The following is a 26,697-nucleotide window of genomic DNA, read 5'->3' as shown; positions in this document are numbered from 1 at the left end:
TTGGGCTTTCTTTAAGGAAAAGAGACTGTGTTTGGTATATATCAATTTTCGTAAGCGAGCAAGTGTGAACAACAGCCATTAGCTGAGTATCCCTTAGCTAATTATGAGTGTTGGGCGAAATGTCAAGCCGCAAGTTGGCCTACTTTAGTAAAACAATCAACTCACATCCCTTCAACTAACTTCTCATCCCTTCTGAACCCATTTTCTTCCTTTTTTACATTGGTGAATCATTTGCTTTCAATATGCCTTTTATTTTTTTAAAGTAGTTTGTCTCAATTCCTTTTCTTTCATCATACTGTCTCGCCGATTTAATTTTAATTTGGGGTTTCGCAATTGCATATCATTAAACAATATAGTGCTTAGTGTAAAATATTCTAACCAATCAATATTTTTGGGAATAATAACATTCATAAAATATAGTTTCTTGTGTTTATTTTATTTTGTACACCAGTTTTTCATTACATAGCTTTATATTTTAAATGGTCAACATGAATTACATATTTATTGTAATGTTTAACATTGACGCTTATATTATGTACACAATATTTTATTTATGTTGCTTAAAGTATTTACAGTCCACCAAGCCTTAGAACCATAACGTGAGTTGAAGGTTTAGACTAGGAGCTTTAACATGCATTTTATATTGAAGGATACTGAAACCAACTGATTTGTAGCACAAAATCGTTATTCGATATAATTTAATCACAACAGGGATAAATATAAATTAATCCTAATTCTTTTACGTGTTTGCTAAACTCTAGAAGGGGATGATAAATTTCGAATTACAAAACTCTAAATATTATAAGTGATAATAGTTTTTAAAAATATTCCCTGTATCACTTTTGCACCATCAAAACCAAGTATTAATTTTAAGGGTTGGATATCATAAAGATACATCCAACCATACATATTTTACATTTCCATAGTTTAACGATGAACAACAACGATTTTTAAAGTTTATTCTTTTACAGTAAGTAGGTTAAGTTTCTGAAATCTACATAACAATTCTTATATCAGTAGACAAAAATATCACAACAGAAACTATGTAACCTTCGTAAACTCTTAATGTAAAACATCACTGATACAAAACATTGCTAGATAATTTGGTTAACCTGTATCGGCCAAAAAGTAACGCAGCTAATGTATATTGGTTAGATTCCTAACTTTTCGCTAATGACATATTTTCTAAATAGTTTACCTATTAAGTAAAATACGACGTATTGGTAATTTAAAACGTACACACAACGTGAGGTAATAAAACAACAGGCAAAATCTTTTTTTATAGTTCTAGGAGAGTAAGTTTAGTTTAATAAAAAAATGAATAAAAAAGTAAGGAAAAATAAACAGTCCGATAATAAAGACACTTGTGAACATATTCTGTTTGTTTTTAAAACACAGGTTAGGGCGGAACCTTCATTTAGATATTGGCTGTGCATTAAAATCTCTATCGACGGAAAAGAAAATAGTAATTTTAGAAGGAATAATAGTTATAACCATCAAAGTTTATCGAGAAGATTAATGGAAAAGGTTTACGTTAAACTTTGTTAATATGTGTATAGAAACATTTTCCTTTTCCTTGTTAAATTTATCTCAATTATAATAGACACTTCTGCTTAAAAATCTAAGATCTGGTCTTCCCTACAGTTTATTTATCTTACTTTAATTTTTCTATACATCACATGCCTATGTGTTCATATTGTTCATGTGTTTCATGTTTTTGATACAATGTTGTTTTTTTACTTCACTCTGTGTAGGTATTAAATAAATTATTAAACTCTTACATTGTAATTTGACACACCAAAGAAGTTCATATGTGAAACTAATCATTTAATAACAAGAACAAATCTTTTACGAGTCAAACAGCAAAAAGTTTTTAAACAATTGAATGTCAAAAAATTACAAAATTACATCAAAAGTCTGGAAAATCAGTTTTTCAAGGAACAACAATTTAACGCGTGCACAAAAGACTTTACGCCACACTACATTATTTTGACGAGCTTTCCACGCAAGGATTTAGTCCAGAAAACAGCTGTTTGCCGCCAACTTATTCAAATGGGGTTTCATTGCGTAATACTGTTCTGCAACGAGTTTTACCGGACACCAATCAGCTGATTATACTGTATTTGCGTGGCAATGATTGGTTATAAACAAAAACATAACCTCTCTTAGAGGTTATGACTGAGTCCTTTAGTTGGTAGAAATATATAAGGATTTGTACGAATTAAGTAGTACGGCGTAAACTATCGTATGTAACTCGTCCGGTAAACATTTATTTTCAGGACTAGTAACGTAATATACTATTACGTGCTGTCACGGTCACAGACAAATCTAACACTAACTGAGCAAAAATCACAACAATTTATGCAGATTTATAAATCTACCTTGTCATTTAAAACAAGCTAACTATTCTGTTTATGGCTCCTAACATCTAGATGAGGTTTGTAAAGATAATTCAATTGATGCAATACTTTATACGGATTTGAACATTTGAACGGACATGAACCATGATTTCTTACTCATGTTATCGTCCCTGTTAACAAAATAAATTTCTTTGGTAAACTTTTTAGTTTCATTTAAACGATGTGCTAGTGTATCTTACCGAAAACAATCACGACAAAGCCCGATAGATAAAATACAATAATTGTTCTGCTGTTATTATTTAAAAGCATAATTAAACACTCTTATTTAAACACATATCAACCATTAATAATAAAAACTATTAAAAAACATCGAGTGGAATTATAAATTTAGAAACAAATATTGCTTTGGTTTAAGGGACTAAAGCAAACTATTCAGCGGGGTTCGGGTAATGGCTACCAACGTTACCAAAGGCACACCCTAACAGCAACAGCGATCAGTGCTACCACTACTACAACATCTAATGTGAAGGGGATGGCATTTTATACAAAAATATACTATAACGTTCCTTACATAAAGTGGTAAATCAACATTTTATATGTTTAAAGACTCTGCGGAAATTATTATTCGGGTGTAATATTGCGGCTGGTACATTTAATACTATAGGATAAAATTGTATGATTTGGTCTATTCGAATACTGGTTAGTATTTTTGTTTAAATTTGGGTTTGGTAGGGCCTAATTACTTTTAAGTTTACTACTACATAAAACACTCAAAACCTTAGTTGTTTTTACAGGAACTAAATAAACACCACCATACACGGTTTACATCATAACTACTCTAGTGTGAAAGCTTGGATCCATTTTGGCCAAGCAATAAATACTAGCATCTCAAGATGCAATTTCATATTTCTCACTTGAGAAAGAACTTAAACTTTGTATGTGTGCAAACTTTTTTATATTGTTACAAAACAAAATTACTAATCATATATGAGAGTTTCAATGAATTACCTTTTTAGTTTAATGTGAAATGTTTTCGTAATAAAATAAATGTAGATAATTATCGATTTAAAAAAAAAGAAAATTACGACTTTATAAAGTTCTATCATATTAATTAACTTCAACAACGGAATAATTGAATTTATTAAAAAATTAATCAGTTTACTGTGTTTCATGGTGAAAATCTACATAATGATAGTTAAAAATGTTCAATAACTTTTGTACAGTCTCTGGAAAAATTAACTTTATCATCACATTCCTTTTTTATGAAACCTTATCTTTTTCATGTATTAGATAAGGCTAAGATGAACCTTGACCCCATATTCTATAAATACAGTTTTAAAACTACAAATCACGAAAGCACCATATAATAACAACGTAGAGCACAAACAGCCATGGCTCTACTAAAGCAATAACCGCTTCAAATATTACCAAGCTTAGGGACTTAGTTTCAAATTGTAGATCACACTTAATGAAAAGTATAATAAATGACAAAATAGACAATAAATAACGAGGATAATGACACTTATAAAATGTAACCACTATATAAAATATTTTCCAATGAAAACATTTCGCGTTTAATCAAAAATGTTCTTTTAAAATCATATCCTGAAATAGCACCTATTTGAATAGTTGCTGTGGCTTTACCCGTATACAGCGAAATGTTTTCAGACAACGGTATACGAATTCAGAATCACATTCCATAATAGGGATACCTAACAGTGTTGATTGCAGCTATTTTGTCATTTCCGATTTAATAGTCAGAATTACAATGTTGTATAAAAAAAATTATTAAAATTTTTAACGCCGCACGGGCTAATTTCGATATAATTTTAGATTAAATTTTACTTTTCTTCGAGTAGAGCCCATATTGAACTAAAAATGATTAACCCTTTTTAAAACTAAGCCCTTAAATAATATCGAACATAAATTTTCGTTTGGTAATTCAAATAAGTTGTAGGCTGCAAAGGCCGGGCTCTGTATCTACTGCCCCCGGCACATCAGTACGTCCAGGATTCTGGTACTTAGAAAACTGATTCTATGCTTTGAGGAACTGGGTAGGGACTTTGTCCCTGAGGGCCAGCTACTGACTGTTATCAATTCATTTAATACACTTCGTACTAAACGATAAACTTGTTTTGAATGTAATTGAATTCTGGATTCGTATCCTGATATTAGACTACTGAACTATCGCTAGTATCGATACAAATGATGTGAGTTGACTATGGCAGTCGTTGTGACGTCAGGTTGGGGCCCTGGTTCAAGCTGACATCACAGGACCGTCTCCATCTCTGCGATCTCGGTCCTGCAATATACACAAATATATTGTTAGAATCTAAATAAACACACTTCTAAATGGCCCAGGAATGTCATTTCTTTAGTTGGAGCATTGCCGACACTGAACAATAACGAAGCTTTGCACTTAAGTACTATACATATAATATACAGTATAGTGTACTATACGTATAAGTGTATATTTTAGAACAATATATTGGTTCCATTATGCTAGGGACAGGAACAAGGAATCAGAATGAAATCTAAAATGAGAATATGGCTGAGTGATACATCAAATTAAGGACCTTTGTTAAGAGATCAACCAAGAGAGCAAAATGTGACGGGAAAATAATATCTGCTTTAAAATGAGAATTTTATGTAATGTATTTATAAGTTAACATTGTTGAATTACCAGCAATAGTTAGAAAATTTAATCCCGACCTCTATATGTTTGTGAAAACTATGTAAGAAATAGCCAGAGGAATGAGAAAAGATAATCTTAGGCTAAGCAATGCTGTGAAAAGATTTTAAGATTGGACTATGAAAATAATATTGATATTGGTTTGATATCACAGCTAAGCAGAAATCTCTATCAACAAATAAACATCATTTTTCAAAATTGCCAATTGTCGGTAGAAATGTTCGGCTGAGTCTGTTTCAGTAAATTGATTGACGTACACTGTGATAAATCCAGAGCACCGATGTCGTGGGCTTACGTTCCGTCACCAACATTTATAGATACAGTTTATTATTTTACTGTATCACTTTACTAATTTATTTGCTCGATCTATTATACACACAGACTTGTGTGAATGAAGAAATACATTTTTAAATACCTTACTCTTTTTACAAAGAAGAAATAAAAAGATTAGAAGGAAATTATTGAATGATTCAGTTATCTACATAAAGCTTATCGCTTACAGCTGAATAAAACTCAATTATCTTTTAGAAGATAATAATAAAAACCGATCCAGCATGATTTCTCTTAAACAGCTGTGCAAGAGAAAAAGTTGTTTTAATGAGTTTTGCTTACTTTATTAAATATCTATTGATTAATTGATGCAAAGTAAAAAAAAAAAGTAATTTTAGGTTACATCTTAAATACACATTTGAACGACTGCGTATGGTTCCAACAAGTTCAAGGTGTTGTAGCCACTTTAGTGACTTACTATTCCTATGTTACCCAATCATATGCCATGACATAGTTTGCATAGTATTAAAATAGTGTGTCGGAAGCTTGTTAAAAACATTATGATCTTATTGACCTATATTTAAATTGTACATTTGTAGGTACTTGTTGGTTAATTGTATATTTGTAGGTGCTTGTAAGTCATTCTACATAAGTTTGTGTGAGAGGTAAGGAGAAAATCGTTGAACGTGTTCTAGAAATGTTACAACAATTATGCCGACTAAAACAGTAAACCGTTTTGTTTATTTTAAGACGTTATGGATTTTAAACAATTACTTAGGTGTTACCGAATGTACTAACTTAGACAACGTCAATTTATGAAACAATGGCCTCACCTGTATATTTGTGGAGTGCTGGCGAAACGACCACTGTACTCTGTCGAGGTTATGTGATTATGAGTCATGTCTCTAGTACGCAATAGATCCGTTGTTGTCATGAACCTGTGATTAAATTACAACTGTTATTTCTTAAAACAACAAATATCACACCTGGGTGCTAAACCTATTTATATTTCTTCTTGTAGAAACTGTTATACAAAGTGTATTACGGAATCGTTTGCAGGTTTCATTTTCTGTTACTTCCTCGATTCTTTATTCCTAGAAATATCATATGGTAGAGGAAAATACATAACTATAAAACATTTGGAGTATAATGAAATGGTTACACATCGTATATAATGATTTGGGTAATAAACAATTACAACAAACTCTCTCTTAACTCCTCTGAAAATTGACACTGGACTAGAGAAGGGCAAAACACTAAATCATATTGTCTCTCACTAAATTAAGTTTTCACAAATAATATCGTTTAATCGTATAGTCACAGATTGTAAAAAGGCCAATAGAAAGTGACTTAATATATATATATATATATATATATATATATATATATATATATATATATATATATTTCCCTTACGTGTTTAGTAGTGTTGTATTCATAGTCAAAGGTAGTATTAATATACGACTTAAATAACACTTACTCCAAAAAGAACAAATTAAACATAAACAATAATAAATTATAACGATTAAACATCTGAATGAATTTCAGTGTGACCAATTTCTTGTTGATATTTATAAATATGTTTGAAATATCATATGACAATACCTATGGATGGAAACGTAACGTGGGGATCGTTCTGACCGGCCTCCCGATTACCGTCAAGACAATGGGAGGAATACTAAGTTTGGCCTCCAGTATGCTTTGTATTCCTGTCACTATGCTATTAGTCTGTCGGTGATCGGGGCGGCCAACCAAAATCGACAACCATTCACCATCCATTTTCTATACAGTACTACACACCATTACAACCATAGTTAATTTTTAGCTATTTCAAATTATTTTATTTTATTAGTTAGTTGATATTTTAAGGCTTTCTTTCCAATGCCCAACTACTGTAAGTGTTTAAAAGCATGATTTCAACATAATTTTAACACATCTTTAGTAAAAAGAAATCTAGAAAAAAACATGAAAACCTATAAAAAGGAAATTATTTACATCATATAATCTTTACGATTGTTGTAATACTCAAAGTGATTCAAGTAATACTTTGTTTTTTAACAATTTTAGAATTCACTTATAACTGATAGTTATCTAATGAATATATAGTTAACAGATTCGTTAGTTTTTTGGTAATTTAAAACTAGGTAGTAAGACATTTAAGTACTTTTGGTGGTTCAATATTCAAGTACTCGTTGGGTCAATGCTATTTGTATAAAAACGTGTTTTATGAAACTTACTATTTTTAATTGTCTTGAATCCGTTTGGGCAAAAATTAAACAACTATAACCTGATTTAGTAGTCTCTAGGTTTTAGTTTATAGAGGTTATTATTAAAAGTAGTTGTCATAGATAGTGAAAAAGTAATTTTATTGAAATACTAGAAAGTATTCTTACTACATTCATCGTGGGTTGTTCAATAGCTAGGTAAATTCGAGGTCAAACCTGTTAACAACACTCTTTAGTAAATAAATAATATATTCACTAATTATCATTCACCCTAACAAAATATAACAAAATCAATCGTTGTTACGCCTGTGGGCAGTAAAAATGTATATTTTAGAAAATACCAAAACAATGTTAGAACAAAAGTTCAACGATATTATGGGAGTTCAATTTAGGCTTTGTTATACCATCAATAGTATGCATTAGTATTATTCATTGGATTATAAGGATTTTTCAGGATTAACATTTATTCAATGTTCAGGTTTGTTGATGTTGAAATATAATTCAGTTAACTATCACTGAAGGTTTTATATTAAAAACACTCCCACGACCTTTTAACACACCCTTCCGCATTATTGTGCTGGACAGCTTTTATTGTAAAACGAGCATTAGTTGTCGAACCATCGATTTTTTGAATGATTGTAAAACAGTGGTTAAAACATTTTAAATCACATTAAAGCTAAACTTTAACGAAAAGTAACTTTATCAGTTTATTTTCTCATTGGATTAGCTTGCCAATGATGTAAAAAGGACAAAATAAGGTAAATACGCTTATATGTGATTACTGTACGTAATAATATTTCATTTAATTTGCGTTTTACTGTGTCATTGGCCTTTTTGAATTTTTTGAATTTGGCTTTGAAAAACTTTACTGGTTTCATGTTTGTTACTTAAATATATTGTTTTCCATACAAAACTGTACATACTGCAACTACTGAGGGACATGCGCCATGCAGCTTACCGTGAGGTCTTATCGGGAGATTGTCCAGAACACCAAGGTAGCCAACAGCAAGAGGATGACCTCCCCTCAACCCTTGGAGGGCCCCGCCCCCTTACAACAGACATGCTCGTGCAGACTCAACCAGCATTGGTGGTGAGGAAACGGAGAGGTTAGGCAAGATTTTGGCGGGTATCGAAAACAATATAATATAAACGTCCAAGAGGAGTACAGTACATTATTTAGAGGAAGGAATTGAGAAACTCAATCTTTATCTCACAAGTTAAAATGAGAGGCCTTAAGTAAGGTTGAATTTTTTTTTAATTAGTGGTGGAAATTACTTAATAACGAAGACAACTAAGGAGTTATTGTTTACTGAGCACAAATGTTCACGTTTAACATGTATTTAATTTACTTGGACAGAAGATTAGAGAAATTGACAAAACATTTTGAGCTATAAGTTGACAAGTTTCGAAATAACAAGGAAATGATAATCCAGATAAGATTTGGGAAGTCTCTTCACTAGAATATGAAATATTTAAATTTAGTTAAACACTTAGGTCTGAATACAGTTTCTATAATTAAGAAGTATTATAATGATTAAGCGATATAAGTTATACTGGACATTTGAGTCCAAGAAACTTAATGTGTATTTCTACAACTCATTTCGGTAAAGACTTCTTCTGGAATGCTCTATATACTATATTAATCACAGGATTAAATTTATAGTCTGGAAGTGATGATAAAGAATTACTGGGATATCAGCTAAGTACAAACCTCAATTTTCATTAGGACTGGGTAAGTAGTGAGGAAATAGGAGTGGTAAAATAAATCAATAATGTTTTAAAAAATAAAGGAAAACCTGATAAACTAAGTAAACAAGTTATTATTAAGTATTGTTTAGTTCTGCTTGTCCTAATACACCTAAAACAGTATCACAATATGAAAAATTAACATTTTAATGGTTATTCAAGATTTATTCTTCCATATTAGAAAAACCTCACACCTATGTGCTTGCACACAATTATTAAGTTATTATTTTTATGGCCATCTAACTACCAGCTATTACCAAACAAAACGAATTTTCAACCTTCAGTTATTTCCACCTACATAGCAAAAGATAATGTGATTTAAGGGGGGGGGGGCAATTTATGCCCCAATAAATGAAGAAAAATGATATCAAGATATCATTACATTATAACTTTTTTTTACTTTACAAAATACAAACATAGTTTTAACATTTTAACTATCATAATTATGAGCCAATCGTCATAATATAATCGTAAGGAACTAAGAAATATAATTTTTGTTTTACGATTCTTCCTGTTTATAATTATGATTTGCTTAACACTGTTAATTAAAACAGTGTTTTTAAGAAGATTCATTCAAAGCGATGATTGGAAGTTTTAAGGGAATTATAAATTACCAAATTTTTGCGAAATTAGTTTGCAAATCCAAACGTTACCCTCGTATTTAATTATTTAGCAGTAAACACTACGTTAAATTAACATCAAATAATACTCTTTGACACAAGGAATCTCGAGCCTCACCAATGCCTCTTTACGGTGCAGCTTCCATGCTTCATGCACGAGAAATATGAATATTAAATAGTAAATTGAATAGAAGCAAAAAGATCTAAGCATATCAGAAAAATACTCGATAATCTACCAATAGCGTGAAATATATTGGTGTGGAAAATTCTAACGTACAAAGTGCCTACAATCCAATTTATCTACTTAGCTTTGCTTTAACCAACCTTTGCAAACTAGAAATTGTCAAGGCAGAACAATGACCATGGTCGAAACTGTACAAAATAAAGAAATAAACTAGTTATACTTTTATAGTTTAGTACTGTATACAGCTGTGTTAACTAGGCTACATGGTCTTTTGGCGTTTTGGCAAGACATTTCAGGTTTAAGTGGGGAAAATGAAAAGTAATTGATTAAAAGTATTAAAAACATTTTGCCAACAATTTTAATTTATATATATATTGGGACATATTTTTGCAAAAGTCGTCTTTCAATTTTATAACTTATTAAACTTATGTATTTTAAATCTCTGAATAATAGTATGACCCTTAAGACGAAATCATTAGATATATCTAAAAAACAAGTTGTAGCTACTGCGCAATATCTTGGCTATGATATAACCATTATAAACTAAGTAGTATCATTAATATAATTCTTTTGTAGATATTAGCATCTTCTGTGTAAGAAATTCTTTATTATTTGCCTATGGTACACATTTTTTTGTAATTAACTATTTCTAAGTATCCACATTAATTTATCACACCAAAAATTAGTGTGATAAAGAAAACATGAATATGTCATGTCCAAATTATGTAACAGTGTTATATTCTTTAAAAATATACTAAGAAAACTTTTTAACGTATTATACTCCAGTTTAGATTTAAATAAAATTAAACAATGTGTCTAAAGATGTCAATTTTTAATTAAAAGATTCCATTTATTGATTAAGGGAAGCAAACATATACAAAATATATTGCTACATTCAGGTTTTTTAAAAGAAAGATTCTAAGATTACGTAGATTTTAGATTACGTAGATTAAGATTGTAAGATTACGTATATTAAAATAATATTAATTAGGACGATAAAATACTTAATGTTGTCTTATGTATATAATGTTATTAGGTATTTTTTTATATTTCAAGATTATGTCACATTATAGTTTGTCGAGAGTTATTATTATTTCAATATTACTTATTTAATGATGTGCAAACTACAATAAAAAGCTACTTGAAATAAGAAAACTTTAAATATCGTTCAAGAAAAGTGTAGGGTTCAGTGAAACAAAGTGTCACACGTTTTATGTGCGTTTGTGTGCATGTGCTTAAAACTATAAATCCTTAAGCTAAACAATTAGTGGCAAAAACAATTGTATAAAACCAAAAGCATTTTCATGATGCTTTAACATACGTTAATTGAAAAAATCTTATGTATATATTTTTCAAAGAATGTAACTATACAGTTCGTTTAACTTATTCAGGTTTATATTTGACGAATACAATTAATTGTTAAGGTAACTGTTAAATATTAATTTGTTAAATTCCATATCTACTTTTCTTGCCATTAATTGTTCTGTTTCATAACCGTCAAAGAATTACTACTTTTTAAAAGGAATTAATGTACAGTTTTTATTTACCTGCGACTTGGTTTGATGCCATGACTTTCTAGTTCTTTTTCTAATTGCTTTATTCGAATTCTTGCCATGTCCAGTTCATGTCTGACCTGAAATATGTTTATATTCAATAGTTGATTACATTCTAGCCTAAATTCTATAAAATAGCTGAGACAAATATATCCTATGTTTGTTTGGATGAAAAATATGAACTCGTATTAAATGAACTAAAAATATCACCGTGATCCTAATTAGATAAACAATATAACAGAAATACTGATACCTTATAATAGTATTTTTGTATACAATTATAGAAGTGTCTTTGGTATGAATGTATCACAAATAGGTTAATTGAAAAGTAGTCCAATCCCCCGAATCTTCAGCTTATCAATAGGCTAGCCACCCACCAACATGTTTTTTTCACAAAGAGGCATCAATGCAATTACTCCCTACATTAACCAAGCTCTGACTAAAAATGCATCGTGAAAAATACCCACAGTATAAACAAAATTTGTAGTAGACAATACGGACTTTGATATTTTAGGTAGGTTAATTTGTCATCCACTGCAAAAAATATAACATGAAATTACCTTCCAAAGATGTGTGTCACAAATAGGGTCATGACAACGATGATTTCGAATGATATCTTGAGCCTCAATCACTGTGCCTCGGAAAGTCAGCGATTTCCCCATACTCTGTAGCATAAAAAATAGTTAACACTTTTCAAAGTATAATATAATATAAAATAAGTCAGCATAGTTCACAGTGTGCTATGTTAAACAAATTTAAATATTTGACTCAAGTCTTTTATAAACAAAGTAATAAATACAAAAGATTGATCATGCTAATAACTGAACATCTTGGTTTTGTAACTACTGTAATTTCCTTAATTGACTGATACTATATTAGTTGTATAAAGTTTAATTGATGGTTATACAGTAGCAACTGAATATAGCACGTGAGGTTTTTGTTCAAGAAGTGTCGTTGATCATTTTTTTCCCAAAATAGTTGAGCTGGAATACAGTTGCAGTTTTATTAATAAACTATAATTTTAATTATTTCTTTCTACCTTCTAACGTATTTCTTTAATGCTTTCTTATTAAATGACGACCATACAAAGTAGCTATTTTAAGCCAAGTATGAATGGAGGTGAGTGTAGGATATTAGGAGATGTTAGTGATATTAGACATTATACCTGTATATAATATCAAAAGTTGTATGTATTCAACATGTGTTTAAGTAAATTAAAGCCATGTCTCGTTTGTCTTGGTAGCATTAAGTTTATAGTTTACTATAGTTTTCATAACTTGAGTGAAGTACAAACCAACAAAAGTGTATTACTCACCAAGCTGATGAGAGCGCAACACTGAGCTTTGTCAGTTTTGACCAAATGTTTTCGAACACACTTGAAATATATGTGTTCTCCTAGCAGGAGTCCAGCTGACAATAGAATCCCCAACATTAACAGTAGGAAGGCTGATAAGAACTGTTCCAGTGCGAGGGGGTCACTACTCTTGTGTTGCTCTTTGCCTGGCTTACAACTACCTGTCATCCAGTATCGGCGCAGACGCTCTAGATCACCTGCAATGCAGTATCATAATAAGGATCTTTAAATTAACAGCACTAAAAGCATGAGGTTTGCTTAAACCTACTCTAGAGCGAGCGTTTCACTAATACTCACTATTATACTATTTTAGTTTTAACCTGGTTTACAACTCCCTGTCATGTGGACTGATGTTTCCGGGTTGTTCCAGGGGTTCTATTAGTTATTAAGATAACTAACAGTAGAGTAACACAACCCTGATGGGGTTTATGGCTAGCAGATCAATACACATATTTTATTACTACTTAACAACCTGGTCAAAGAAGTAGCTGAGAAAATAAAGAAAACTACAACAAAGAGAAAGCAATATGAATTGAAACTAAAATTTAGGTTAAAATGCCATATAAGTGCCTCATCTAGTAAAAAATTACCCGTTAAGTTGTGACTAATAGTTTACAAGTGTGCAATGGCAGCACTATTCTTCATGAAGCACATATCAAGACAATGAACGAGTTCTTCCCGGACTCCCGGACGTTGATAAATGCCCCTGGAGTAATTCGCCCAACAGCCGAATTAATCTTGTTTCTTAATCAAGGGATGTTTCTTATCAGATTTCAGAAGAAAAACGTATCTCTAAGTGCATCCTTTAAGATAGAAACTGTGTGGTAATAGTTCAAATTAATATGGACAAAATATTAAGTGGATGTTTCTTTATTGTCACCCGATTAAATGTTTCGTTTTGGCCAAAAAAAAATCTGTTGGTTGAATCATCCAACGAAAAATTGAATTGAACGAATTGAACCAATTGCTAATTGGGACAAACTAACTAAATACAATACTACAAGGCTTTGTAGGTAAGAAACTGGGTTTTCATTAGTATTAGTTATACGATTTCATTCAAAATGGAGATATATAAATATTATTAAGGTATTACGCTAAAACATTTTAAATAGATCAGGACTACTACAACTACATAATGTAAAGACTTTCACTCTTTCAACGAGTAGATAACGATACAGATTTATGTTTAACTGTACATACCGTTTTCTCTGAAGTCCAGTAACCTCTTGTTAAACATTTGCACGTATTTAGAGTTCCTTGTGAAGGCTAGACCATAACCAGTTTTGGCATACCAAGAACCTACAGTGAGTAGTCTGCAATCCTCGTCTTGGGCTACCAAGTAGTCAAGAACAGTTCCGTCATAGATGAAAGCATCTAGTTCCCTAGGTAAAAACAATGAGTTGAAATGTAGTAGTCGGCATTGTAGCCATTTAAATTATAATAGGCAGAGGTATGTATAAACAAATAACATTGGCCATTGTCTTTATACAGTCACTTTTAAACGTGTGTAATAGTGTACAAAGGCAACCCGCCAGTAAAGATTTACTAAGGATGTCTGATTATGTTGAATGCATTAGTAATTTATTATCAACCACCTCTAAAGAAACTGTTACTCCTCCAGCTAAGGGAAGTTTTAAAATAACAACCTTGTTACTCTAAAATTGTTAAACTCGTCGTGTACCCAATGTAATTAAATAAAACACTTTAATTCCAATTTATTTAAGTTACCTTGATTCTTGTAGTGTTATTTAACCAATGTGAAAAAATACAGTTGTTAATTATTCTGTTATTGCTTATTATATTTTGCTTGTATTATCGTGTGCACAAAATAGCCTATTATCTCTTAGAATAATTTTCTCACCTCAACCAACAGTTCGCTATGGAGAAGGATTAAAACTTCCCGTTGGTAAAACATGAAATGAGAGTCTAGGGGCTATGATTTTGGATCTGTCTGACAAAATACATTTGAATTGTTTATTGCAACCCCATAACCAAGTTTTCTTTCGATTATCACTTCTTAATATATTAATGATGTACAAATTAAAATACATCGTTTGGTGCAGGAATCACACAACTGCGAAAAAACTTTTGTCATGGGGTTTATGCAATAAACGATTCAATTGTACGTTTAGTATCCAATAGTCAATGATTGTACTCTGAGAACAGTCCTAAAATTTTTTCTCTCTACCTTGCCTTAAAAAGTCCTTAGCCTACCCCATAACAGTATAGCAAAAACATATCTACTAATGGCTGGTCCTCACCCACTCTCTACTGCCACAACCCCCTCCATGACACTGGTCTTGTTGAACTGTTTCATATACGAGTGCATGTCGTAGAAATACTTCTTGATGGTCGTGTCTGTGTGGCTGTACGGCGTGGTACCAAACTTGAACACCGGCTTATGGCTGTACGGCTTGGATAGCTGTAAAGAATTAATAAAATAAAAAATAGTAGTTTAAAGATAAAAGATAAATCACAGTTAGCTTAAAACTACATAAGCAAATGGAACTAAAGCATGGAAATGCTATCGATAGGCTTTGTAGGATCAGATGCTTAAATTTTGGAAATATATTTTGTATTGCACAAGGGGTTAACTCAGGGTCCCGGCTTGTCAGCCGAAGATTATTGTGCATATCCCACATGCCACTAACTAAGTAAGCCTACTACCGTGTACATTGAAATATCTAAGTATAAGTATATAAGTAATTTATATTGTGGTATTTTTCACACAAATTCATATCAGGGGACGTAGGTTTATTGAGATTAGTGTAAAGCATTCGTACTGTGATTAATAAACCACCAGTAATAACGATTTTAATTTCTAAGGCATAAAGAGACTATTTTAAACACAAGCTTAAATTTAACAGAATGCGAATTCAGTTAAAGAAAATGGGCGATAGTTTATATATATATAAACATTCTTTTACATTTTTGCCCATGTGTTGGGCAATTTTTTTCGTCATATTGCACAGTAAAACAGCTGTTTAGTAAGGAATTGAGTTATTTAGTCTATTAGGGTAATGTTTGTATCCATTATACTACCGATGGATATGTTGAGCTATTGATATTTCATACCATTTCTTAAATTTATCCTTTTCTTAAATTCAATGTACATAAATTTAAATCCATTAGTCCATAAATCCATTTATAAATCCATGCGACAATGAACTAAAATTCATTCAAAACATACAACCATATACAACATATACAATCTATTGCTCTCAAACGAGGTTAACAAGTAAGTAAAATGTACTGCTAACGTCATCGACTTCACCTGATTATACTCCCTAGGTTTATTATTCCATACCACCTTATAAGTAAGAATGACTGGTCATGAAATATTATATCAACGAAATACTAACTCTAGGGTCATCCAGGCCGCTGAACTCGTGAAATTCTTCCCTCGTAATCATAACGGCAGCGAGGTTGGCAGTGTATATAGCAAGGAACACCACGGCAAACATGGCCCACACGTTGGTCATGAACCTTGAACACAAGGTAAGTATTTTAGATGTGTATTTTAGATGTGTTATAAATATTGCGCCATAATCAAACGTGCCAAATTTTAAGTTAAAAAGAAAGATATTCCATAATACACAAACACTCAATGAATCTTACATTTGTTCAAACAATTTTAGACCTGTAGTTAACGATAAACTCATCAGCCAATTGTAACCCCTTGCTAAAGTGTATTTTTGGCAGATGTGGGTTAATGTTATTTAAGAGATATTTGCGAAATGTTTATCACGACCAAACAAAAAATAATATACCAAAGCTCTTAAGCTTTTCATGACCTGGGGTCTGGACTAGTTTTCAAGGGGGAAACATACCTTAAATTTACCAATTACCTTAACTCAATCGAATTTAAAAATGAAAAAAGAAAACACACAAATAAAACCATCGGTGGACAAAACAAGATACGAAAAATCCTAAAAGATAACAATACCACGTACAAATAGAGAGGAGGTGAACACAATGGAAACGTCTGCACGATATGGTGGCTACTACAGCAAGACTCCATGATAAATGAAAATGTATTTTTTTGTGCTATTCGTGATGTGAAAAGTCTGCTACTACCCCTTAAATCAAGTAATACTTACTTTGATGTAATTCCCTTTGGACTATCTATTCTGACAGCAGCCTGGAAGAGGAGAGCACAAACTAACCAATATGTTCGGAACAGGGAGAAACGGTGGGCCTTGCCGTTGTGAACATTCTGTAAAAATAAACTTGTATTACTAATAAGCTATACCAGAAACATTAGATAGACGAGTTTTATAATCAATGTGATAATAACTTCTAATTTTGTAATTTATAAAGATAACCAATAATTGGTTATTCCACTAATGAGACATCATCAAATATATTAAGTTAACTATTTCGTTTACAGTATCTCGGAATTTACGACGTATTAACTTACACAATAAGATGCGTAATAGCTGCTATAAGTGCTACAAACTACAAATACATACAATGATCATGCAATAATCAAACACTCCCCATTACAATACCATTCAACTCTCCTCAACACATCAACGATATAACAAAACAGCCAAGTAAAAACAGTACACATAATACAACAACAAATCAACCAAATTAACTTACACTTACAGACATTTTCATGTCAAAACCGGAAGGGCTTAGCCACTCAAAAAAGAAGATCGTGTAGGCAGCGGCTTGGATGGCCACAAGACCCACTAACATCCAGGAGGCAGTGTCAAAAGGTTCTGGAAAAAGGGTTTTAATAAAAATAAAATATACACAGAGACTGTACAAAACCTCATTTCAAAAGCTTAGGGGTTTTAACATTTTACTATTTTGAAAGGCTATGTTACATTGCTAACTCATGTAATTTTTTAATACTCTTACATTTTTTTTGTTTACTGTAAAATCATCCTGCATTATGAAAAAAAAAACAAACAACCTTACTTAAAGTAGGTTTTATAATTAGTTCATTAATTAGGTTATTACATGTTTTGTTTGCTAATAAAACCGTACATTATATAACTTACTCACCACATGGACACACGCATACGATTACATTAAATACACTGTACCGTTTATTATGTTGATGACAATAAGAGAAGTTTAAATGGGCCGTTGTTACAGAAACTGCTTCAGGCAGCTATTAATCTGTCACAATAACTTTAGTCTGCCAAAACACGAGGCTGCTGCAAGAGACTGGAAAAATATATTTTGCTTTCTATTTTTGGAGCTATAACTTTATACTTAAAGCAAGTTAACTTGAAACAATTTTATCACCAACAGCTGCATTTTCAGTTAGGTGTTCAGTACGAAATTCAAGATTATTCTGAAACACTTTAAATACATCAGGAATGTTCCAGAAAAAAGATAATGGTAATTGGAATCAGCCATTGTAATGAAATCTCATATAGTTATGATTTTGTCACCTTGCAACCACCACCGTACTGTAACAATTAGAAAATAATAAAATTTAATGACTTCTAATAAAAACAGAATGAAAGAAAAAAAACATATTAAAAGTAAAAATACAGAAACTCGTGTGGTATTGCATTATTTAGAATACAAATATTTGTTCTGATACAAAACACAATCAGTCCTTTAAAAAAGATTTGCTGATTGAAATCAGAACTAGATACGAATAAAACCGAAATAATACATGTTTAACCAAGTTGACTCATCTCGTTGAGTAAATGTTATTTACTTGTATATAGGACTCAACAAATATTAATTTTATTAAGTGTTGCTTTTAAAACAATAATACCTTAAAACAATAATCTCTCACTAACATAGGTCAAATCACGTAATAAAAGAGTTTGCTTAGTTTACATTTTAAAAAAGGAAGCTTTGTTTCAGAGGTAGATTTTCGTTGAATCTATTACGCTTTAATATAGGTGAATAGAAACCACTGGTTGGAACGAACCGAGTGATAGAGAATTGACCTTACCACAAAACCATCTTCCCACATCAACCACATCGTGAATCCACAACATCGAGTATTCTGATTTACAGTTTACTGATATGTGGTTTGATAGAATAATAAACTGATAGTAGCTGATAAATAATATACCTTAGACCGTTTTTTTTTTAACTAGCCTTCTAATTTAGTTCATAGAATTGAAAATATGCACTTAACAGCATTGCTTTCTAACCTAACAGCATACATACTTACATTACTTAAATACCCGAGTAATGGAGGTTCAAGGATTGATAAAAAATAAGTAAAATTGTAATGCTTCGAACTTTTTATCAGGTGTTAATTAAGTTTTAATTTTTTTTGTTTTAGCTTTTTATTAGTTGTGATTTAATTGTTAGTGAGTGTTGCAACAGGATCAGTGGTGTTTGGTGCAATAAATCTTTGCATCACTGCCAGTGGCAATGAGAGGTTATACAAGAAAACATAACCTGTCTGTCATCTTTAGCGATTAAAAACTGTTGTAGGCATAGTTCGTAAGTATAGACATAGATTAAACATACTCCCCAAGGTATAGAGTACTCAACTCGCATGAATAGTCTTAAATTTTTTTTATTTCTACTTGTATCGATCAAGGCTTGTACCTTAATTTTTCTACTCGTTTTGTTAACATTATAGTTACGAGATCGTTACTTAAACTACTACTTAGTTTAGGCATATACTAGTATTTCAAGAGTTTAGCGTTCCTGGTGAGTAAAATACATTAAACAACACGTTTTCATAAATTTGTATCTATTAATTCATAGTTATTCGTTAATACGTAATAAACAAATTAATTACAACGTCCTTAACAACGATACGATTAATATAGTATATTGGATCATATCGTCAGTGAACTAATAGAAAATGTATACTTATTTTAAAATATTTTATGTAGTTTTTTTGCTTACATTAATAAGTCATGTTTACAAAGAGTACATGTTGAATCTTGTAACATATATGCCTTATCTAGTTTTTATTTTTTAATTTTGAGTTCCAACTAGCATTAGGTAGTCCCTTTAGCGTAATGCAATAAGGGTCAAAATCCGTTACGTGGCCCCAACTCCAAAACCTATTCATATGGGACATTAATGTATACAATACGTAGTTTGTCAACGACAGGGTACTTTGTTTAGTAGAATAGAATAATTTCCAGGTATTTACGACAGCATTGTTGTCGGTCTTATATGTCTAGGAGAGATAACGGTTCGTTGTAGCGTCAGCGTCTCCAGCAGCGGCCCACGGTAATGATTTTTGTCGCAACAATGAGTTAACGATTAGTTCAGTTACTAAAAAACGAGTTTTAAGGTGTCCGATACGTTTGGTGGGGTTAGGTTAGGTTAGAATGAGTCATATAACCTAATCTAACCTAACCAACCAAACTTCTTGAACAGCTTAAAATTTGCAGTTGTTATTACACTATTTTTGTGTGTTTTCTCCAAATTTACGGAGCGTGTGATCAAAAACATTTTCTAAATATTGTATTTTTCATTATTTATAACGTTCAAGGTTTTTCAAGGTTTAAATGAGATGTATAAGTATAAGTTAAATGTAAAAAGTAATATTGTGGGCACGTAACGGAGTTTGACAAAAAAATATAATAAGGAAGAGGAAAAACAAGACAACCACTGAAGAAACTAGGAACACTAACCTAAAAATGCAGTTGGAGATATGATGCCGATCCTCTTAGCTACGACAATAGCTATTCCCGTCTCCATGAAGGGAACTGTGAAATCTACAACAGCTTCTCGTTCTGAGTTGATCATCAGGGACGTCATCACCATGTCAGTCTTTCGGTTGACTAGCTCTGCGACGAGACCGTTCCACTTGCCGTTCTGAAATAATCAGTTTCTAACGTGGATTCCTTAGTTGGTATAAATAGGGAAAATCAGTTATGGATAGATGCATTTCTGATGACGAACTGCTTTAAGACTTCATTAGATATTTCTATCGAACGGAGTTAGCTCTGTGATATTGACTTGGGCTTTTACGACGAACAAAATTATAGTTTAAGTACGTTTTACATTGCATAACACCGTATTTCATCACAACACAGGTAGTGGGAAAGGGCCAAAGGAAGAGGAATTAAAAGAAACACAAATTAATAAGGAGAGTGGATTTTTTTACAAACATACTTACAATACGTTTAGCGAAACTTTTTATACACAAATTCAAACCTATGTATGAGACTTAATATATGAGATTTATGTATGAGATTTAATAGTAAATACTTGCTGAAAAATACAACTTACAAATAAAATTTTAAGCAATATATTTTACCTCAAGAGTTCCCCACTTTCCGTCTTCGACTCTGACAAGTTCGTATGTGAAGCCTAACTCCTCAGCGAACTTTTCCAGCAAGTCAATACAGAAACCGGAGCAGCACTGGTAGTACGTGCCATTGCGATGGGCTGCCGATATGTCCATACTGTAAAGTCAAAATACAAAATGTTATCTATTGAAAAAGTGAGATTTTCGCTAGTAAGATAACAGTTAATAAGCATTTTAATTTAAATTAGATCCAAAAGATAATATAAATTGATAATGTCATAATCTAAGATTACTAAATGCGTTTAGTATTTGCCGGAAATTCAGAATTAATAAATGCCTACCTGTATTTTCTGACTTCCATGCACGTATTTGGTTGGACATAGATTTTATTAAATTTTTCACAAATAAATGGGTAATTGCTTAAATAATAATACGTTTTTAGCAAAAAAAGGTTTTATAATTCTGCATAGTCAACTTTTGTGCTGAGCTCTGGGTTTTGGTAAAAGACTACCATACAATTTTATAGTTAGTTTTATTCACTTTATTAGTTTTACTTAGGACTTTACTCTTCCTTACATTATTTTTCCAGTACGTTCGATATTAACCCCTTTGTTCGGTTGGAACGATAGATAGAGAATTATGGTTACACTGAGAGCCATAATTAATATCAGGCCTAGTGGAGGCTGAGCTTATTAAGGTCCATGTAGGACAACGTAGGACAACGATCACGTGTAGGATCACCGCCGCTAATCCCTTCCTTACTAATACCTTAAGCCTGACACAATTAAGAGTAATAGTTTAACCTTAGTTTTTTTTAGTAAATGAGGTTATTTTGGCTTTTGCAATTGTCAATCCTGGACCTGACACAATTAAGAGTATTAGTATGCCTTTGTTTTATTTTTGTAAATGATGTTGAACTATTTCGGCTATTACAATTGTTAATTTTAGAAAATCTTTAGTATGTTTTGGTAAGTAACACCAGAAATATCACCTATAGCTAGTGTAGGGGTAAAAATAAACAAAGCATTCGGTATGTAATTTTTTTGGGGTGCTATTGAAACTATATACGATCCTTTTTTTATCATAACAAAGAAAATTATTACTTTCGATTTAAAAGGTTGGCCATATTGTTACTAACTAAACAATAAATTAACTCAACGTTATTCGTTTTTGAAACATTATTTACTTTATCTTAGGAAAAGAAAAAAGAGAAAATACGATTGATATTCTTTATTCTAGCACTAGGAGCCAGAGAGTGTCGTTTGGGTTTTATGTGAATATCGAATACGGTTTTATGATTCCTGGTCTGAGGTAAAAGATTGGTTTTCTTGCACTTGTACAAGAGTTCAGCTCAGTTTCTAACATGTTATATTTAATTATACCACTACGCTTTTTAGCAATACTATTACATCGTAATAGTAAGTGCATTTAGAAATTATGAGTGGTAGTTGACTTACTTATACAATGATACTTTTTAGTTTGTTAGGGATTGATGTAATGAAAATGATCCTGATGCACTTGTACACAAGTTTGGTTATCCAGTACTAATCGATCCGCATTATAGTTTGAATTAAAAAATATTATTTTCTAGCTATTATGTGTTTTATTTATACGACAATTTCATAAAAAAAAAAACTGTGTAAGAATTTCCACATCGAATCATAAGTAAGTGGGTATATTTTTCACTCTAATAGTTTAAACTGAAATAATAATAAAAAAAACTAAGTTTCTAAGGACATAACCACTTTGAATAGCTTACAGTTAAATATTTTCTTACTGTACATTGTAGCTCTAAGCAGGGTCAGTTCTAGCACTCTTTCATTGACAGCTACTCGTCATTATATTTTCCTAACTGATATTTATGCATACTAAAAACATATTACTTAGCATACATAGCCTTATAATATTGATAAACGTTCACAAAAAACTGTATTATTTAGATATCCCAAACTAAGACTTCAATATAACGTCTACCAAGCTATAATTAAACCTAAATTTCACTTATCAACTGGCAAACCAGTGTACTCACTCGGCCGCATCGTTGTCAGTTCCCACCCTGCAAATGACTCCTCTGTTCATGCTACACTTCCCAGTCACCGGGTCAGGAGGTGCCAGAGTGATATAGGGAGGTTCCTCCAGGAAGGTGATCTTCAGATGGAACTTCTCCGGGACTCCTTGAGGAGGAGTGTGGGAGTTTCCTGGCCAAACAATGTCCTTGATGTCCAGTCCCTCGGGAACCCAAGACTTCCAAACTCCAATCTGAGGATAGAATAGAGTAAAACAATATTTGGGTGATATAAATAAATATTGTTCAATCCGAGGGATAGAAGCTAAGATAAATATAAAACATCAGAGTCAATCAGCATACTAATAACCTAATAATCTAGTTAAAAACAGTTTTTAGTAAGATGTACTTCTAATTATAATATGTGTAAATACTCTGGAATAGAAGTACTTTATAACCAATTTACTGTGGAACCTATCACAGTTTAGCCAATATTTGGTGGTGTTGATATTTGATTTTTCTGTAAACCGCAATCTAAATTTAACGGTCCAATTATTATCAGTTGTCGGTTTAAATGCTGCTGTGGTTGGCAGTTTCCATTCGATGGAAACATTTGGATTTTATCATCGCGAAAAGAGGATTATAGTGTTTAATTTCAGATCACATCTAGTTTCTTATCTCACTTAACATAACTATAAAATCTTTTATAAAAGACGCTTTGGTAGAGGCATTTTATATCAAGGAAACCTTTTGAATCGATGGTAAATGAGGTTCTATTTGGGTTTAAATAACTTTCGTTAGTCAACTGTTATGTACCTACGAATAATTTGTTATAATTTTAATGTTGTACGATATGCTGGTTTTAAAGTGATTTTAAACTGACATACTATAAGATGTGTTAGGTAGAAATTACGGTAAATGTAACTGTAATGTGAGATAATGAGGTAGCAATGTGACGCAGTAGTGAGGCGGCTTACATGAGAAACCACTCAGAGAGTAGAGGTATGTCTCTGTAGTATGTCAAACATGCAACATAGCTGTGTTCACTGTAATAGTCTGAAACTATTTTGATCCATGAAGTAAGGATATTTCTTAACATAGTCTTTGAAATAATTTGCTGTAACTTTTATACATTAGTCGATAATTTATATTGCACATTATTAAGCGTAATATTTTATTAAAGATTAACCTATATTTAAATCGACATATGTTGCCGGTTAGCACATCATCAATTGTACTTTCCTAGATATTAAAAATGTTCTACAGTCTACAACAGCACTGTGAAACAAGTATTATTAAGCCATCACTTGCCGTAAGGTATGTACAATTCGCAGATGAAGAATATAATCTACAATTATTGACAAAGGTGCTTTACACGTTCTTGATTTCACCTCACATGCCTTTCTAATATACCTTACTAGCTTATTGCTTGAATAAAGCCCCTACTGGCATTAAAACTTTAAGATTGACTAATAAAATGATGATGTGGTAAGATGAGGGAATTTGATATGCTGATCCGGAGTTTTAAAGCTTGTTAGCGGCAAAACTCCTCGTTATATCTCGGCGATTAAGATTTATGGCAGAGAAACTGTGGATCTCACCAATTTATGGTCCAATTACTGGTTATTCTCTTGATGCAATAAAGTCTTGTTAACTTCGCAAGGATATCGCTTCTGCAATAGGATCCTGCATTGGCTGGATGTTATGCTATATTCATTTTTTTTAGATTTACAAGTGGGTTAAAGCCGATTACATCGGGAAGTGAAACAACACAAAATTTACGATGTAATCTTATCCCTTGTATTATTTATAATTCAATAGCAAGTATCATACTAATGTCTTATGGCAGATAGGTATTCGCCTTAAACGAATTAGTCGGGATACCTTATAGAAGATGAATATTTTTATGAAAAACTATAGGTTATTTAAATATTTACAATAACATTAGGCCCATTTTTAAACGATAAATTCCCTTAAAAACGTGAAACATATAATTATGTTTTGAAATTATTTGCATTTATTTATTTATTCTTTATTTTATATACACAGTTGTAAGCCTTTCAAATGCTATCTTTCAAAACGAATATTTTGCAAATAAATTGACATTTAAGAGGTTTTACAGCAATGTTAAAATTTATATAGATTTGGAAATGTATACATGCTGCTTTATCCGAAGAAATACAGTGACATCTTATGACTATTTTAGAATTTTATATATATGAGAATTTTCAATAGCAATCAACTCAACTTGAAACCGTAAGTAGAATATAATAGATATTTATGTTAAATTGGAATTGTAAATACATCAAGTTTACGTGCAAGAATTATTGTTCCTATCAAGACAGCTAATCTGTGAAACTAATTAACCACGGCATGAGTATGTTGTAGCGAATTTCTTTGATAAATGTATTTTAGGCGATTTTACTCTAACTTCCTATGACGCAATTTGCTATACATCACATTAAATAGATAGTGAGATTATGCATGGTTCTTTTCATTTATTTTGAAGTTATAAGTTAACCTCATTAGACCCATAAGATTTAAAAAGACCTTACCATAGGTGTTAGTTGTTATGAAATATGTATAAGGGATCAAAATACTATAATAATTGAAACATTACCTAAAATGGAAAAAGGACGTATCGAAACTACTGGCGCATGTTTTAACTTGTAACTTCTTATAGGGCACTTTGACCGTTTCTAAGTCAAATACCGTTAATGTACACTTATCTAATATCCAGTAGCAAGATAGAGCTATTACCTTTTTTAAATAACTTAACAGCCTACGTCTTTAACTCATTTTCAACAACAAAATATGAGTTGTCAAGATGAAGTTTAATATAAAAATTGTACCCACCTCTTCCCAAACAAGCTGTTTACTGACTCCAGGCCGCAGATTCATTATCTTGAGCTCAGCCGACTTGAGAACCCCATCTGCTGTGAATTCTACCTTGGGCTCTCCTTTACCTTGGTCACCTTCCACGGTCACATTTCTTAGATACCTTTCAATATAAATTTAATTAAAAGATCAATTGTATGCAAACATAGTCGTATATTCCTTCAAGCTACTTCCAAACACAAACAGTAATGTATACTAACTGTACTAAAAAATAGATATAATAGTGATCTATTCTGAGAATATTTGTGAATAATCTTACGAAAACCAACCGCATGAAAGAATGTATATTTTAATTATAAGTCTTGAATTTATTAAATAAATTCTCTACACATGTTAAAGTAAATATAAAGTATATACATATTTTCCATTATAAAGCTATGCGTTCTCTGCGTTCTCTTATAATAAGTTACATTTGTCCCATTCTTTCGTCTTATTTCCATTGTCTATAGTATATCCATATTATCGGTATTATTATATTTTACTATGTAAGTAGTAAGCAAAATATTCACATGAAAAAAACATTTTCAAATGTTTAGATTTCTAGAAGTCTTTGATTTTAGACCTAATTTGTTTACAAACGAGCC

General features: G+C 31.5%; 1 protein-coding gene across 6 annotated transcripts in view; it reads right to left on the bottom strand.

The window, feature by feature from the left end:
* Positions 1–425: 425 nt before the first annotated feature.
* LOC129002321 (glutamate receptor ionotropic, NMDA 2B) overlaps positions 426–26,697 on the bottom strand; it is a 679,287-nt gene continuing 653,015 nt past the window's right edge. For 2 of the 6 annotated variants that reach the window (XM_054430032.1, XM_054430038.1), the window contains 15 exons: positions 26,072–26,216; positions 23,240–23,469; positions 21,220–21,367; positions 20,591–20,774; positions 17,610–17,731; positions 17,105–17,220; positions 16,367–16,490; positions 15,266–15,426; positions 14,205–14,386; positions 12,966–13,201; positions 12,211–12,315; positions 11,645–11,730; positions 8,506–8,595; positions 6,156–6,260; positions 426–4,662 (listed from right to left, as the gene is read on the bottom strand). In XM_054430032.1, coding sequence (XP_054286007.1) covers positions 4,629–4,662; positions 6,156–6,260; positions 8,506–8,595; positions 11,645–11,730; positions 12,211–12,315; positions 12,966–13,201; positions 14,205–14,386; positions 15,266–15,426; positions 16,367–16,490; positions 17,105–17,220; positions 17,610–17,731; positions 20,591–20,774; positions 21,220–21,367; positions 23,240–23,469; positions 26,072–26,216 — 2,068 coding nt within the window. In that variant the 3' untranslated portion in view covers positions 426–4,628. Of the gene's footprint in view, positions 4,663–6,155; positions 6,261–8,505; positions 8,596–10,237; positions 10,286–11,644; positions 11,731–12,210; positions 12,316–12,965; positions 13,202–14,204; positions 14,387–15,265; positions 15,427–16,366; positions 16,491–17,104; positions 17,221–17,609; positions 17,732–20,590; positions 20,775–21,219; positions 21,368–23,239; positions 23,470–26,071; positions 26,217–26,697 lie in introns of all 6 variants that reach the window. The other 4 variants (XM_054430034.1, XM_054430033.1, XM_054430035.1 and 1 more) reach the window with 4 other exon arrangements.

The sequence above is a fragment of the Macrosteles quadrilineatus genome, unplaced genomic scaffold, assembly GCF_028750875.1.
Source record: "Macrosteles quadrilineatus isolate MER2022 unplaced genomic scaffold, UCM_ALF_1.0 Scaffold_9__3_contigs__length_116548681, whole genome shotgun sequence".
In the NCBI taxonomy this organism is placed as follows: Eukaryota; Metazoa; Arthropoda; class Insecta; order Hemiptera; family Cicadellidae; genus Macrosteles; species Macrosteles quadrilineatus.
This window is presented reverse-complemented; position numbering and strand designations above follow the sequence as displayed.